A 15,235-nucleotide genomic window follows, 5' to 3' on the forward strand; every position below is an offset into this window, starting at 1 on the left:
CCACCCAACAAAGACTGACACAGCTGAAGCGAGTACAGAAAAGGTTAGCCAGACTAGGCCTTGCCGTTAAGTGAACAAGCCACATAAATCCCACCTACAGGCCTCTACGCTACTTCTCAGAAGAACAGAGGGCAAACTTCAAGATGTTGTTCCTTGTCCATGTGGGCTGTTCCCAAAGGTTCAAATATCTAAACAATGTGACTCATCTTTAAAAAGGGCAACTGCTCTACCGTGGAACCATCAACTAGAAGCCCTATGTGAGCAGAACACTGCACTACCCCACAAGCACGACCACTTCAGTTTCACCAGGAGGATGAAAGAGGCCAACTTCTACCAAGCATTTAGCATCTAAAGCACCTGAAACTGAGCAGTTATGTGAACATAGGCAGCCATTCTACAACTACAGTACCTACTTCCAGCAATGGCTTGCTCCCTGTTCTGGCACCCAGCACCGGAGAAATAATACCATAAATAAAGAAATAAATAATTATAATTATTTTTACTCATTGATGCATAGATACAGACACACGACAGAGCACTGTAAATTGGAGGACAAAACACAGCACTTTTTATTTTGTTTACAGAAGCTTGTAAGTTTTTTGATGCAAATTTATTTCATTTAAGAGGTCAAGTTTTTTTCATTATTGAATTGGATCTGTTATCTTTATGAAACTTTCATTAAGCTTTTTGGAAAGAAAAAAGCAGAGAGGAATCTTTTAATGTAACTTTTGTTCCCAAATCATAATCATAGCAATCATGTTCTCTCAACCTCCTCGATGAATATTGCACAGCCGGTCAATTGGAGAAAAGGATGAAAGGTATAAGCAACTTGACAGCTTCAACCTTGTAAACTTCGGCAAACTGAAATTCAAGATAGGTGATGTCTTGCATAGAACATTTCTCACGACACTTAAATGTTATGTAGCTTTTATCATTAACCAAGATCCCAATCTCATTCTCTCCAAATTCAAAGGCAACCTGAAATCATAATAAAAGAGAAAAGTATTGTTTTAAGTACATGCATGTTTGAAATTTGGTAGTTCGATATCATTGGCATTATAAATACATGATTCTTCAATTGTTTTTAGTTATGCCATTTTACCACTTTAAAGTATCCAACAACACATTTAAACAACTATGTACATATTTTAAACTGCAGCTATGTCTCCAAATGATCATAACGTCACAACTGCTATTCCTGTTGTTGCCAGTTTGGAACAAGTTTTTACGTCACCTACTACAGGTTGTCAACTTACTTTCTTCATAATGTGCTACTTACTCCCACAAGTCATCACATCACACCCCTCAGATAATGACATTCTCCTTACAATCTCAGCTATTTGTATATGCAAATGTAACTCAATGATTGGAAGAAACACCCTTTTAGTGTGTGGCCCATGGCATCCAAACAAGCACTCTGCTAGCCTTTAAATGCTCTGTTTGAATCTTGATTCTACTTCAAGGCCCAGAGGCTCGGATTATGCTTCACTCACAACTTTACTTCTCTAGCATCAAACATTAAACAATAATATATACAGTAACAAAACATAAAAACTACAACTCCCATTTAGTTTGACTCTTTGGTAGTCCATATATTATTGGTCTTTCTCAAAAACATGTGATCCTCATGACCAATCATCTCATCACTAGTCCCATAAACACTGAAATCATCTTGTTCTTATCCTGTTCTTCCCTGCTGGGGCAGCAAGTTAAGTAGACTTTTCATTATTATGACTGTATTCCTTGAGTGTTTTAATACTTAATGTTCATTGTTTTATGATGAAAGCAGCACTCACGTAGGCAGGATCAGTGCGAGCGCAGCGGGTTCGTCATTGTTGTCATGACAGGCCCCGGCGGTCGCAACATAACAAGCCAGCTGGTAGGGAGCATAACAGTCACAGGAGGTGATTGAAACGCAGCAGGGTGTTGTAGTTCCAGCGCTTTTTGAATCACACGTCCGTGACCGTTAGCGATCAGTGGGCAAGCCAGTGGTTAGGAGTGTGAAATACAACAAGTATATATTTATAAAATACGTCAAGATACGTCAAAGACATAAAGAAGGGTCAGGATAGACCCTGGCTTTCATGTCAGGATAAAATGCTGGACATTGTGGGATCGCTTACGAAAATCCTGCAGATGGCAGAAGATGCAAAAGAGAATAACGAGAGCATTTACCCTGTGGTTTTGATGGGGTGGGTTTAGAGGGCCTGTTGGGGAATGGCAGCAGTGCGATCACTGGAGAGAGGCGGAGATCCATCTTAGTTAAGATTGACCCAAAACTAAGCAAGCTGGCTACTTCAGAGGCGGCTGCTGTGGCCAAAGGCAAACATTTTGGAGATTCATTCATACAGGAACTAATGAGGTTTGCCAATACCTACGCTGCCTTAGATAAGGCACAAGTATCCCTGAAGAGGGTCTTTGGGAAACAGGTTTTCAGTCGTGCTGGCATAGGCAGGGGCCACTCTGCCAGCCGCTACGCATATAGCAGGTGCTTCAATGACAGGAGGCAATGGAAGGAACAGGATGGCCGTAAGCCGAACCCATTCTTCCCCTCGAGGGGAAGAGGCTGAGGAAGAGGTTGGCGGCATGCAGAACGATAACAGCATAACACATGTGAGAGCATGCGCAAGGCAGCAAGCGCAAATAGTAAACAAAGTGATACCCAAAATAGGCGGGAGGCTTGCTCAATGAATAGAGAACTAGAGTCTCATATCCAGAGATTCTTAGGTACTAGACACAGTCCAATGGTTTCACATAGATTTCTATACCCTACCAGTGCAAGTAAAGCTACCAAGGCCAATAGTGCAAAGAGAAGAAGACCAGCAGTTGCTATACATGGAGGCAAGGGGGCTGGAGCGAAAGGCAACCATTGTTCAGGTAGCAGATACCGCAGCCAGCTTTAGAAGCAATATGTTTCTGGTAAAAGGATAGTAAAAGCTGAGGCCGGTTATCAATCTAAGGGAGTTGAACGGCTTCATTTTATAAAGACATTTAAAAATGGAGGGGATCCACCTCCTTAGAGACATCTTACAACAAGGGGACTGGTTGGCCCGGATAGATCTCAGGGGTGCCTACCTAATGGTTTACATTGCAGTAGAACACCAGAGATATCTGAGGTTCCGCCGGAGGGAACAGACATGGGAGTTCACATGCCTACCATTGGGGCTGACATCGGCACTGTGGTGCTTTACCAAATTGATGAAACCGGTGGTGAACAACCTGACAGAGCAAGGTATCTGATTGATCACATATCTGGATGACCTATGCATAATGTGTCAGGTCAAGAATTTGATCAGAGATCAAGTGAAAGTCACATTAGAACTGCTACAACATGTAGGGATTTCAGAGAATTGGGAGAAATCCCAGCTACAACAAGAGCAGACCATGGAGTTCCTGGGTTTTGTGGTAGACATGAAACAGGGCGCATTAAGATTGCCTTTGGGCAAAGTGAACAGCATCAAAAAAGAGATCAGGAACACACTGACAAAGAGGTGATGTCTTTACAGGAGATAGCTAGACTGGTGGGGCGCTTGGCATCATCAATTTAGCTATATTCCCAGGACCACTACATTACAGGGCCCTGCAGGGACTGAAGATTCAGCATCTCAGGAGGGGCATATCTTATGAGCAAAGAGTTCTGACATTGTGAGAAGCGAGAGTGGAACTCGAGTGGTGGCTACAACTTATGAACGCCTGTAACAAGAGAGCAATATTTGGCTAATCCCGGGACTTAGTAATAGAGTGCAATGCCAGCCGATAGAGCTGGAGTGCCTGATGCAGAGAACTGTTGACAGGAGGCAGATGGTCACAGCAAGAACTGGAGTTGCACATCGACTGCCTAGAATTGCTTTTGGGGTCGCTCGCAGTGAGATGTTGGACCTAGGACAGGGCGCAATGTTGTGTGCCCCTCAGGATGGACAATGCGTCTGTAGGCAGATACATAAACAGACTGGACAGCATGAGATCCAAAATGCTGGTAGATTTGGCAAAGGACTTTTGGCATTTATGTCTACAGAGGAAAGTGTCAGTGACAGCAGGATATCTGCCGGGTCAGCAAAACGAAGTGGCCGACTGGAACTCCATGTTCCTCAGGGATATCAGTGATTGGAAGCTTGACGTGTAAGTTTTGCAAGAACTTGTGGCATGATGGGGCCTGTGTCAGACCAATGTATTTGCCTCGAGGTTGAACAAACAGTTACATTGGTTCTTCAGTTGGAGACCAGATCCAGAATCGGAAGCAACAGATGTGTTTCTCTAATCACAGAGAGTATGCATTCCCGCCATTTCTCAGTGACAGCGAGGACTTTGGCCCAGGTGAGGAGACAGAAGGTCCCTCTGATTCTCATCACTCCAGATTAGAAGAAACAGGCTTTGTTCCCCAATCTTTTGGACATGACTTATGACAACCCGAAGGCTCTCCCGATGAACAAATTCATCATACAGAATCCCAGAGGGAGCAGCCACCCATTGGTATGAGTAGGCAGCCTCAACCTGATTGCATGGTCAATTTCAGGAGATCCTGGGCCAGGTTGGGATTATCGGGCGAGGCTGAGTGCATTATTGAGAGTCCTGTGCTCCAGGAACAAGGAAAGCATATAGATCAGCATCTGGTGTATAGAGAGGAAAGTGCGTTCCTCTGAAACAGATGTGGTACATATAGCAAATTTCCTAGCACAAATGGGGGCGCAAGGGAAAGCTTATAGGACCATTAATACAGCACGCTCAGCAATTTCAGTCTGTCACCTGCATGTCGATGGGCAAGCTGTTGGAGAACACCATTTAATATGCAGATTGCTCAATGAAATCAAAATGCTCAAGCCACCTACGGCGAGGTATTCTCAGATGTGGGATGGCCTGACAACATGGATTTATTCGGAAAGGCACTGTCAGCCAAAGTAACAATGCTTCTTATCATGCAAGAGAGCATCTGATGTGAGAGTGTTAGAAGTTACCAGAAAATCGCTATCCCGAATGGGAGCGACATTCTATATCACAGAGAACAAAGACGCGTTTGAGGACAGTATCTTATGACTCATTCCTGAATCAACCTAAGCTATATCCAGTTCGATGCTTAACTTGTAGGATGTATTGACCCACACCGCTATGCTATGCGGCATCACCCTGCCAGTTATGGGGAAAGAAACAGCAACAATGGCTGCAAAACCCTTGTGCGCGCCAAAAACTTACAAAAACCTACAAAAACCAACAAAAAACGCGTGCTTCAGCACACAAAAAGAGGGATGCACAACCTGCCATCCATGGTACCTGTGCGGTGCAATAGGGCACACCCTGCAGAAATGTGCCAGTGGGCTCCATGACCAGCAAACAGAGTGCAGAGAGAAAAGAAGCACTTTGCAAGTGAAACTTCAAAATGTGCCTACAAATGACATTTGCTTTGTTGCCAAAAACTCAAAAATGCCCATAACACAACACTTCTCAACAATCAAAATCTTGCCTGGTGCTAAAATTCATGTATCTAATGAAGCATTGTGAAACATACAAAGTCTGTGAACTGACAGCCCATGCCAAAATCTGGGTGCAGTACCCGGGGCTACCTGAATGACAGCTGTCAGATGAGTTACTGATGAAACTTTAAAGGGATCTAAAACTCAAAAGTCTGCCGGAATAGCAAACATAAAAAGGATTTTTTGCTAAAAAGAATATAGATCTCAGTTGCTTTTATCCCACAGATTTTAAGGCTAAGAAAGTAATGTTTTTATATTTGATGCAATAAGTTTGCTTTTGCTGGATTTTAATTAAGAATAAATTAACCTTGCTGAGCTGCAAGAACTGGTAAAGCAGGTTTCTCCGAGAAGGAGGGCCTTCCACTCAGCTGAAACTCACAGGGAGGTGCTAATTGCTGGTTAGCCCAAGACTAAACAATTGACATCCTCCAACCCAGGATATTGAAGGTGCCAAGGGTCGTAAAACTGCTGCAGCCCAGGAAACTCCTGGCTGACAAAAGAAAATTCCAAAGGAGGGGGCTACTGACCATTTGGTGTACCAGGATATGTAATGGACATTTTTAGAAGGTGTAAAACTTATTATCATAAGGGGTGCAAAATCTGAAAATAGCAGATTAATTAACCTAATTGTTAGCACTACCTTTGAAAACTTAGTACAACCGTGTAGCTTATTCTGAACGGGAATGGCAATATATGTGGGTTTATGCGAAATGTATAAATGTTAGAATGGTGAAAATTTACACGCACATCCCTATGTTAAGCACACACATTTGTGGAAAGTTGCATAAAGTTTGGAAATTGTGCTCATAGCAAAAAGGACAACATTCTGTAGAAAGTTTGAAACGAGATCCTACAGCTACAGGATTTTGAGCAACAGATGCTACATAAACTATGGCATCTTTGTGTGTGATTTGTATAAAGGTGACCAATGTAGAAATGTACATTTAGTATAAAATCAGATTTGGAGACCAGTGGCTAAAGGGAGGTTTCTAAAGATTGTAAAAAAAAAACATAAAATCTGACATCATCTGGCCTGGATCCAATCACTCAAATTGCAAGGCGGCGATGAAGTTTGGTCCAATCCTAGCTCACAGGGGCAAGCTTAGCTAAGCCAGCCCATACACCCACTTTGTGATGTCATTTTAAAGGATAAATAGAGACAGCTGACAACACATAGGGACTCACTGATCCAGCCACTTTCCTGATTCCGGCGAAGCACTCTGATCCAGCTTACTACATCCAGCTTTAATATTCTTCCAGATCCAGATGCCAAATCTCTTGCCAGCAATAGAGGACCATTGATTTCCAGCAAGGCCCAAATCCTCAAATGTATTCTCTCCACCCAGTAAAGCGCTGTGTGGTGTGAGAAGGGCTTTTGAACCAGTATCCTGAAATTCTCTGGCTTGCCACCACTAGGCTTGCCTGAGGAACTCGCCATCCAGCTGATTCAGATACCCACAGACCAGGAGGGCAGATCCTGTGCAAATCCGGCGACTGGCATAGCTGATCCAGTACCGTGCCTGATGTGCTGTCTTTCCTAGACCAGACCCAATCCTATGACCAGAGCTGACGGTCCATTTAAAAAAACTATCCTGTGATCTTTGCGCAGACACTTTTCTCATCTGAAGAAGTCGAGTTTCCTTAGCAGGCAGGTCACCCTGATAAAGTGACTGTAAGATCCATGTGTGGTATTCGCTTTTTCATAGTCATCCTCTAGTATAAGCAAACCCATTTGTCATTTTAAAAAGTGCATTTCTGTTTTCTATCTCGCAAAACTGACTTTTAATAAAACCTCTATTACTCCCTCAATGTTTGTGATAGAAACGAAATTTCAAATCCTACTTGTACCTAACATCCATAGCTATCCATAGAACCCAAAACCGTTATAGCGTAAATCGTGCAAGGAAAAGTTTGCCGTGATTTTATAAATCTGAAAGTTTTACACGTGTAAAATAGCTCTAAACTGCTTCCAACTTGGACTTTAAGATTTCTAATGTTTTCTTTGGACTAAATCATTGCTTTTGCTTGTGTGCAACTGTTCAAAGTGGCTCCCATAAGAATTTAGAATAATTTAAGTATTTTTGACCACATTTGCTGTTTTGCCCAGTCAATTCTAACGACAATTGTAAAAGCCATCCTGACAGCTGACCAGTCAATTCCGTTTTTTTCTTTTGTGTTGGAAGGGGGAAAGTGGGACTGATATTCTGTTTGATTTGTGCTATTCCTGAATACCTGCTCTCTCCTTCCATCTCTTTGCATTGCCTATTGGGGGTTGAGGGGTGTTGCAGGGGGAACCTCTAATCATAGTGCTATCTGATCTCAACCAACACAAAAGTACTATTTTCTGTGCTGCATTTGTTTTGCTCATTATTTATTTCTACTGTATTAAAAATAGTATTCTGTGTTCTGTCACCCCATTGGTGATTGTTGTTTATCTATTAAAACCTATTGTGATTAAATTTCAAATACATAAATAAATATTTACCTTTGCAAACTAGCCTGATTCCTGGTTCAGTGTCACTGGGCAGGTTCCAGGAGAAGGGTGTGATATGAGTGGATTATCGTTCAGAATATTGAACTTATAGACAAAAATAAATAACGCAGAATCCTACTAACCCAAGACCCAGAAGGCCCTTGGGCCAATCCCAAACAGGGAGTCATGGAGGTAACCCCACAAATGGGACCCCTAACTCCCCAGACTACATCATCCCTGTTACAAGGGCATCAGACCCATCCTGGGCTATGTGTGGATTCCTCCCGCCCAAGGGGGGCTGGCAACCCAGGAAACGTCCCTCCTCACTTTCCCCAGGAGGGCAGTAATTCCCCAAATTCTGGGTTGAATTTCTTTCCCCGCCAAATGTCAACCCCCAAAACAACCCTTCTTTCTTTCCCCACTTTCCTGAGCCTAGACAGCCCAATCTGGGAGAGGGGAGGTCAAGGGTGGAGGGGTTCCAAAACTATCCTTACCCGGGGTATTATGGAAGAAGGGACAGTTACCCTTCCCGTGATCAACCCAGGGTAGACGAGAGGACCCCGTACCAGCCAGAGCGGGTGTCCCAACTGAAGCGGCAGGTCCAGAACATGGCACAGGATCTGGGTCACATGTTGAGGGTGCAGCAAAACCCTCCAATGAACTTGTCAAATCAAGGGTCTGGTGCTCCAGAGCAATGACGGGGAGAGAACCCCGACAACCCACCGGTTCCCAGGGAGGAGGCACAGGGGCAAGGGGGGTGTAAAGCCTTAGAGGAAGCTTCCTTCCCCACTTGTGAAAAGGCCCCTGGAAACCCAGGAACTGGAACCAGAATCTCCTGATCCCGAAAGTCTGCAACCTAAAAAACAGAGGGTGGGTACGAGAAATAAAGAGCCTAAAAAGGCCAATTTTGTGGAGGAGGTGCAAATCTTCCAATTTGAAGGAGAGGAGTCCTCAGAGGATTCTGGGAAATGGATCTTCTCCTTCAGGGATGGGGGAACTCCTCCTAAAGAAAAATGGGTCCCAAGAGATCCTGATCAAGACTGGGTAGATGTGGGGACCGAGTTAAAACCGCCCATCATCAAACCCCAGAATGACCAGCAAGAAAATCCCCTTGTTCAAACCCAGTGTGGTGACTGCCTCCAAAAAGGGGGGGGGGCAGCCCAGAATCAGAACCAGGGGAGCCCAACACTTCCCCTATATCCAATTGCTACCTTTTTCTTACAGTTTCCCAAGATCCCAAACAAAATCCTGCCCAAATCACCCCTTTGTCCGAATCCAAAGTAAAGAAATTGACCTACCAATTGGCCAGAAAATGCCCATTATCTTTGCCCCCTTGAGGAAAAGGAGGGAAGATGTTATGCCCCGGTCCAAATACAGGGGCAATGTACATTTTTGCCACTGGTGGACACTGGATCCCAAGCCACCCTTCTGTCAAAAAGGGCCTTTGATCAGCTGAATTCGGGAAGGGGGGAGAAATACCAAATCCCTCTCACCCCTCTTCCTGGACAACTTCAGAACTTCGATGGGAAGGAAATTCCTGCGAGGGGTCTGCAGATTTAGATATTAAAATTGGTTGACACAAGGTGAAACACCTGGTCATAGTTGTGACTCCAGAGGGCACACCATGTTTACTAGGGAATCACATGCTGCGTAGATTGTCTCCCCTCATAGATTGTGTAAACAAGGTCCTCTGGACCCAGACTAACCCACCAATAAAACATAGTGTCAACCATGCTAGTTTAAATGGTACATGCCACATGTTTGAACAAAAACAAAAACCTGACCAAATTGAATTCGACTTCCAGAACAACCAAATCCCAGACGTGACAGTAATTGCAGTAAGACAACCAATTGGTGATGGGGAGTCCTCTCTATTTCTGAAAATCAACCTCCCTTGAGAACACTCTGAAATTCTATACAAATTCACAATCAGAAAATCCTACTCCTATAGTCCAAAATGATGAGAAATCAGCTCAAAGCTTGGCTGATATTCAGAAAATTGGAGAGCAGTTGTTCATCCCTATTTAGTTAAATGAAGGGAAGGACGCTGTTCTCGCCTGAGTATGTGTGAACAACGGTAAGAGCTTCATCAGCGAAGCCATGTTCCGCAAACTCCCAAAAGATCCAGCCATTCCCACATTTAAACTGTTAGACAAATGGGAAATAGATCTGGAAACACCCAATTCCAAACATCTGCTGCCTAGCAGGTGTATGCTCAAAATGTCCATGGGTAACAAGAGCATAGTCCATAATTGTTGGGTCGTGCGAGATGTCCCTGCTGCATTTTATTTAGACAGTGACATTCTCAATCGCTTTGCCATTAGTTTGGACCAAATAAACTTCAAAGCCTGGTCCCAATAAGCGGGTAATCCCATGGACTTTGATGACCCAGAGAATGCATTTCGGTCAGCTCAACTGCTGCCATATGCAGTTGAAATTTAGATTGGAGAGGAAGTCGCCATCCCAGAACGGACCCGACAATTCTCACTGCAAGTAAAAATTTAAAGAGGACAGGAACTGAAAAATCCTGACGCCTATGTTTATCTCAATGCTCATTTCCAACAGCAAGGTTTGGGGGTAAACCCAACACCACTAGTCAATATAGAACACAACACCATTCCAATAGAGGTGGATAAGAGTGACCTAAAAAGTATCACTCTGGGCGCAGGCACCATTATTGGAATGGCAGTTGATGACTGACATTTTTTCATAGATTTAGGTAACAAACTGTTAGGACCAATCCCCAAGGACTGTTTTGACAGTGATAGCGACAATGACACAACACCAGACAGGATCTTCACCCGGCATGGGGGGAATTTCCTGGTGTACTCTTCCTGCCCTTATGGTAAGGAAGATGTGACCTGTGACTTCAGGAGGGATGAAGTGATCTTTCAAGTCCACAAGGACTGCCTTCCCCACCTGAAGCCATCAGTCCAAATCAGTACTTTGACCAGGGACTTCTCCACACAGCTGGAGGAGGCCGCTGATATAGCCAAACCAGAAGTCTTTCCGGGCTTCAGGCAGATGGTTGAAGAGAGAGTCAACCTAGCTGATGCCTGTGAGACTCTGGAGCAAAAGCAAAAATTGAAACAAGTTTTCTTAGATTTTCAAGATCTCTTTGCGGTGGACTCATATGACTGTGGTCGCACCGACATCCACACAACAACAATTCGCATGGACCCTGGCATGACTCCAGTGTTTGTGAAGCAATATCGCTTGCCTCTCGCATCAATGGAGTCCCTTACTGAAATAATTAAGAACCTTGAGTCCCGTGGGATAATTCGTCCAGTCCACAGCACCTTCAATAATCTGGTGCTGGGGATTTTGAAAACAAACGGCCAGTGGAGACTCTGTGCTGAGCTAAGGGAGCTCAACAAACGGGTCCATACTTCCTGATGGCCTCTTCCCTACATTGACCAAGGGCTGGCCCAGATCCAGGGGTCAAAAGTATACACTACCATTGACCTGACCAATGGGTACTGGACTGTACATGTGAATAGGGAGGACCAATAAAAGATGGCCTTTACCTTCGGGGGGCAGCAGTACACTTGTACCCGGACTCCCTTCGGATACATCAACTCTGGCAATGAATTTAACATCTTTCTGCATAAGGCCATGCCCGACTTGGGTGAAAGAGGTAACCTGGCCTATGTAGATGATGTTCTGACCTAAAGCTCAACTGTGGAGGAACACATAGCAGAGATCCGTTATGTTCTGACACAGTTGAGGGCTGCCGGAGCAAAACTCTTTCCAAAAGGCACAGTGGTGCAGGTCCCGTGTCAATTTCTTGGGGCATGAGATAACTCCTGAAGGTCTCTGTCCCCAGGAAAAGAAAGTGGAAGCACTCCAGAAAATAAAAGACCCCACAACTCTGTGGGAAATAAGGAGCCTCCTTGGACTAACTAATTACAGCGGAAAGTTCATTGAGGACTACGCAGATATCACGGGACCCCTGATCCATCTGTTGAAGGGGGGGTCAAGTGGGATTGGGGTCCAGAACAAGCCGAGGCAGTAAGACAACTCAAAAGAAGCCTCTCACAAGCACCTTGCCTAGCTTACCCTGTCAAAAACAAGGAGTTCTTCTTTGAGACAGGGTTCTCAAATACATGCTTGACTGCAGTATTATATCAAAAGCATGATAAGGTCAATAAAGTAATCTCCTATGTGAGTAAGACTTTATCCTCTGTGGAGGAAAAATTCAACGATTGTGAGAAAGCGCTCCTGGCAACGGTGTGGGCATTGAAGAATTACCGCCCGTTTATCCAGGGGGAACACATCATAGTGGAGACTCCACACCAACCTTTGCAATATCTTCAAAGCAACAGGATCCGGGCCGGAAATGTGAGTAATTCCCGAATTACTTCCTGGATTCTGTAAATGCAATGCTTTCCTGTGGAGGTCAGATATGGCCAAACAAGAAGAGTCCCCTCGCGCAAGTTCTGGCTGACTTGCATGATTATGCCAGAGCAAACTGTCTCGAGGACGAAAGTCTTAAAATCAAGGACAACATGGAGGCATACCTTAATTCCCCACACAAAGTCTATGAAGAAGACAAGTGTGAGGGAATGCCAAATGTCTATGTGGATGGGTGCTCCTACCATGTTGACAACAAAGGGGAAAAGGAACTTGTGGCTGGCGTGGAGAATGCATGGGTGAATGATGCCCCAGAACCCTCTGCTGGGTACAAAATCAGTCCCGAAGTAGTCAAGTGGCAGAGTGGATGGCTGTGAATAAAGCCATCCTCACTGCTGTCCAACACCAACTCCACGAACTGGTCATAATCACTGATTCAGATTATGTACGGAAAGGGTTCGTGGAGCACCTGGTTAACTGTAAAACCCAGAGGCATGCTATGTGCTAATAATAAACCTTTAAAACACAGAAAATTAATACAAAATATTGATGATCTGGTCACCTCGAATGGGATGGCCATCTACTGGAAAAAGATCAAGGGTCATTCTAAAGTAGAGGGACCAGACAAAACTGGAAATGACCTAGCTGATCAGCTGGCCAAAACCAGAGCCATCCAAGGGGATCTACTTGAGATCGAGTACCTGTTGGGGGAAATCCAGGTCACTGCTATCACTAGGTCCCAGACAAATGCTCACAATGAACTCTCAACTGCACAATGGAGTAAGGAGACACCAGATGCTGATTTGATTACGGCTCAGAAAGGGGATCCAATAATTGGTAAGTTTTATCAACACATTGAGGACCCTGAGAACTTTCCACTGACAGATACTGATTACATTGGGAAAGAGGACCTCAGAGTATTGATGAAATGTCCAAAAATGTTCTGAATCCAAGACGGTTTGTTGGTGAGGAAATCCATATCTGGCCATGGCCAGTGGGTGGTCCTTACCTCATTCCGAAGCCTGATGCTAAGTCACACCCATGATGCGGCCACAGCCGGTCATCGGGGGTTTCCTAGGACAGTAGAAATCTTGCGAGAGGTTGCATACTGGCCATACATGGGGCAGGACCTCGACCAATATTTGAAGGGGTGTCTTGTGTGTGCACAATTTCAGCCAACATCACTCACACCCCGTGCTCCCCTCCAAAAGAGGGGGATAACACTGCCTTCGTCAGATTTGCAAGTCGATTTTATCAGGCCCGTGATTCGCTCCTCTAGGGGGAACAAGTACATGTAGACCGTAACATGCTTGTTCACTAAATGGGTGAAATGTGTCCCGGCCCCAAATTGCAAGGCAGAAACAGCAGCTGCCCTGATGATCAATCACATCTTCTTGCGTTTTGGACTACCCCAAAGGATCGAGTCAGACCGAGGTAGCCACTTCACTACTGAAGTGATGACAAAGATGTGGGAGATACTTGGGGTCAAAAGGAAACTACAGATTGCCTACCGGCGTCCTCTAGTAGTGGAGTTGAGAGGTACAATAAAACTATTGTGAGCATATTAAAAAGGCTTGTGGCAGAATCTGGGCAAAGTTGGGACATTCAATTACCCCTTGTCCTCATGGCCATCAGATCTACCCCTTCTTCTGCAACAAAAAAGTCTCCATTTGAGCTGATGACTGGATGAAGGATGGTGCTACCCCCAGCATCTGCTCTACAAAACCCAAGAGCAGACCTTGATAATGGCCTCTACAACTCATGAGTATGTTGAGAATCTGAGAAAACGCCTTCAACATGCTTTTGTCTACGCTCAGAGGAATCTAGAAAGATCTGCAGACAGTATGAAGACCCACTATGATCTTGAGACAAGTAAAAAGGAATACCAAGTAGGAGAGCGGGTCTACTTGTACAACTTCCAAAGGAACCAAGCCAAACAGCGCAAATTCTTCCCAACTTGGTGGGGTCCTTTTGAAATTGTGAACAGAATCTCACCAGTCACCTACAGAATCCGCATCCCCAAGGACAGTTTGGCAGAAGGGGAAGATAAGTGGGTCGCCATAAACCAGCTGAAGAGTTGCCATCCCAAGCATACTTTGCGGCAAATAGAGGAGCCGACCGGAAACCCAGAGGGGGAAAATCTGGAAACATAGAAGAATCACTAATTGTTCACCGGATATGTGCAAGAAAAGTGTTAAGACCAGTAGTAAACATAGATGGGGAATATTGCCAATTATAGCCAATGCAAGTGTCTTTCCCACTGATGACATCCCCAGATGACGTGTGGACTCAGTAGTGGGAAAATATCCATAACCATGTTATGTTCTATCTTCTAGCATCTGGACAAAGAATCATCCAAAAGATTACCAAGGAGGACCACTCGTGGACTGGGAGGAAAGACCCAAGGAGCCCGGAGTGGCGCTCCATACTCCCAACCAGAACCAGCAATACGCCCAACCAGAACCAGCAATACTACTGACCAGAACCGGTGAGGAGAGCGGGAGAAGCAGCTGAATTTCTCCACATGGATAAAAGAAAAGAACATCCCAATCTCCCGACTTCCCCTTGACGGGTGGTCAAAACCAAGTCGGGCGGGGGGGCTCTGTGGGATGTATTGACCCACTGCGCTATGCTATGCGTCAGCACCCTGCCAGTTATGGGGAAAGAAACAGCAACAATGGTGGCAAAATCCTTGTGCGCGGCAAAAACCTACAAAAACCAGGTGCTTCAGCACACAAAAAGAGGGATGCACAACCTGCCATCCATGGTACATGTGCGGTGTGATAGGGCACACCCTGCAGAAATGTGCCAGTGGGCTCCATGACCAGCAAAAAGAGTGCAGAGAGAAAAGCAGCACTTTGCAGGTGAAACTTCAAAATGTGCCTACAAATGATGTTTGCTTTGTTGCCAAAAACTCCCAAATGTCCATAACACAACACTTCTC

General features: G+C 44.8%; 1 protein-coding gene across 1 annotated transcript in view; it reads right to left on the minus strand.

Moving 5' to 3' along the window:
• Positions 1 to 484: 484 nt before the first annotated feature.
• The window catches only part of LOC138527271 (16 kDa beta-galactoside-binding lectin-like), a 146,204-nt gene continuing 131,453 nt past the window's right edge, over positions 485 to 15,235 (minus strand). Inside the window, exon 8 of the mRNA XM_069638366.1 lies at positions 485 to 978. Within this exon, the coding sequence (XP_069494467.1) occupies positions 796 to 978 (183 nt within the window). The 3' untranslated portion in view covers positions 485 to 795. The remainder of the gene's footprint in view (positions 979 to 15,235) is intronic.

Source organism: Ambystoma mexicanum, chromosome 14 (assembly GCF_040938575.1).
Source record: "Ambystoma mexicanum isolate Mex_15411 chromosome 14, UKY_AmexF1_1, whole genome shotgun sequence".
Classification (NCBI taxonomy): domain Eukaryota; kingdom Metazoa; phylum Chordata; class Amphibia; order Caudata; family Ambystomatidae; genus Ambystoma; species Ambystoma mexicanum.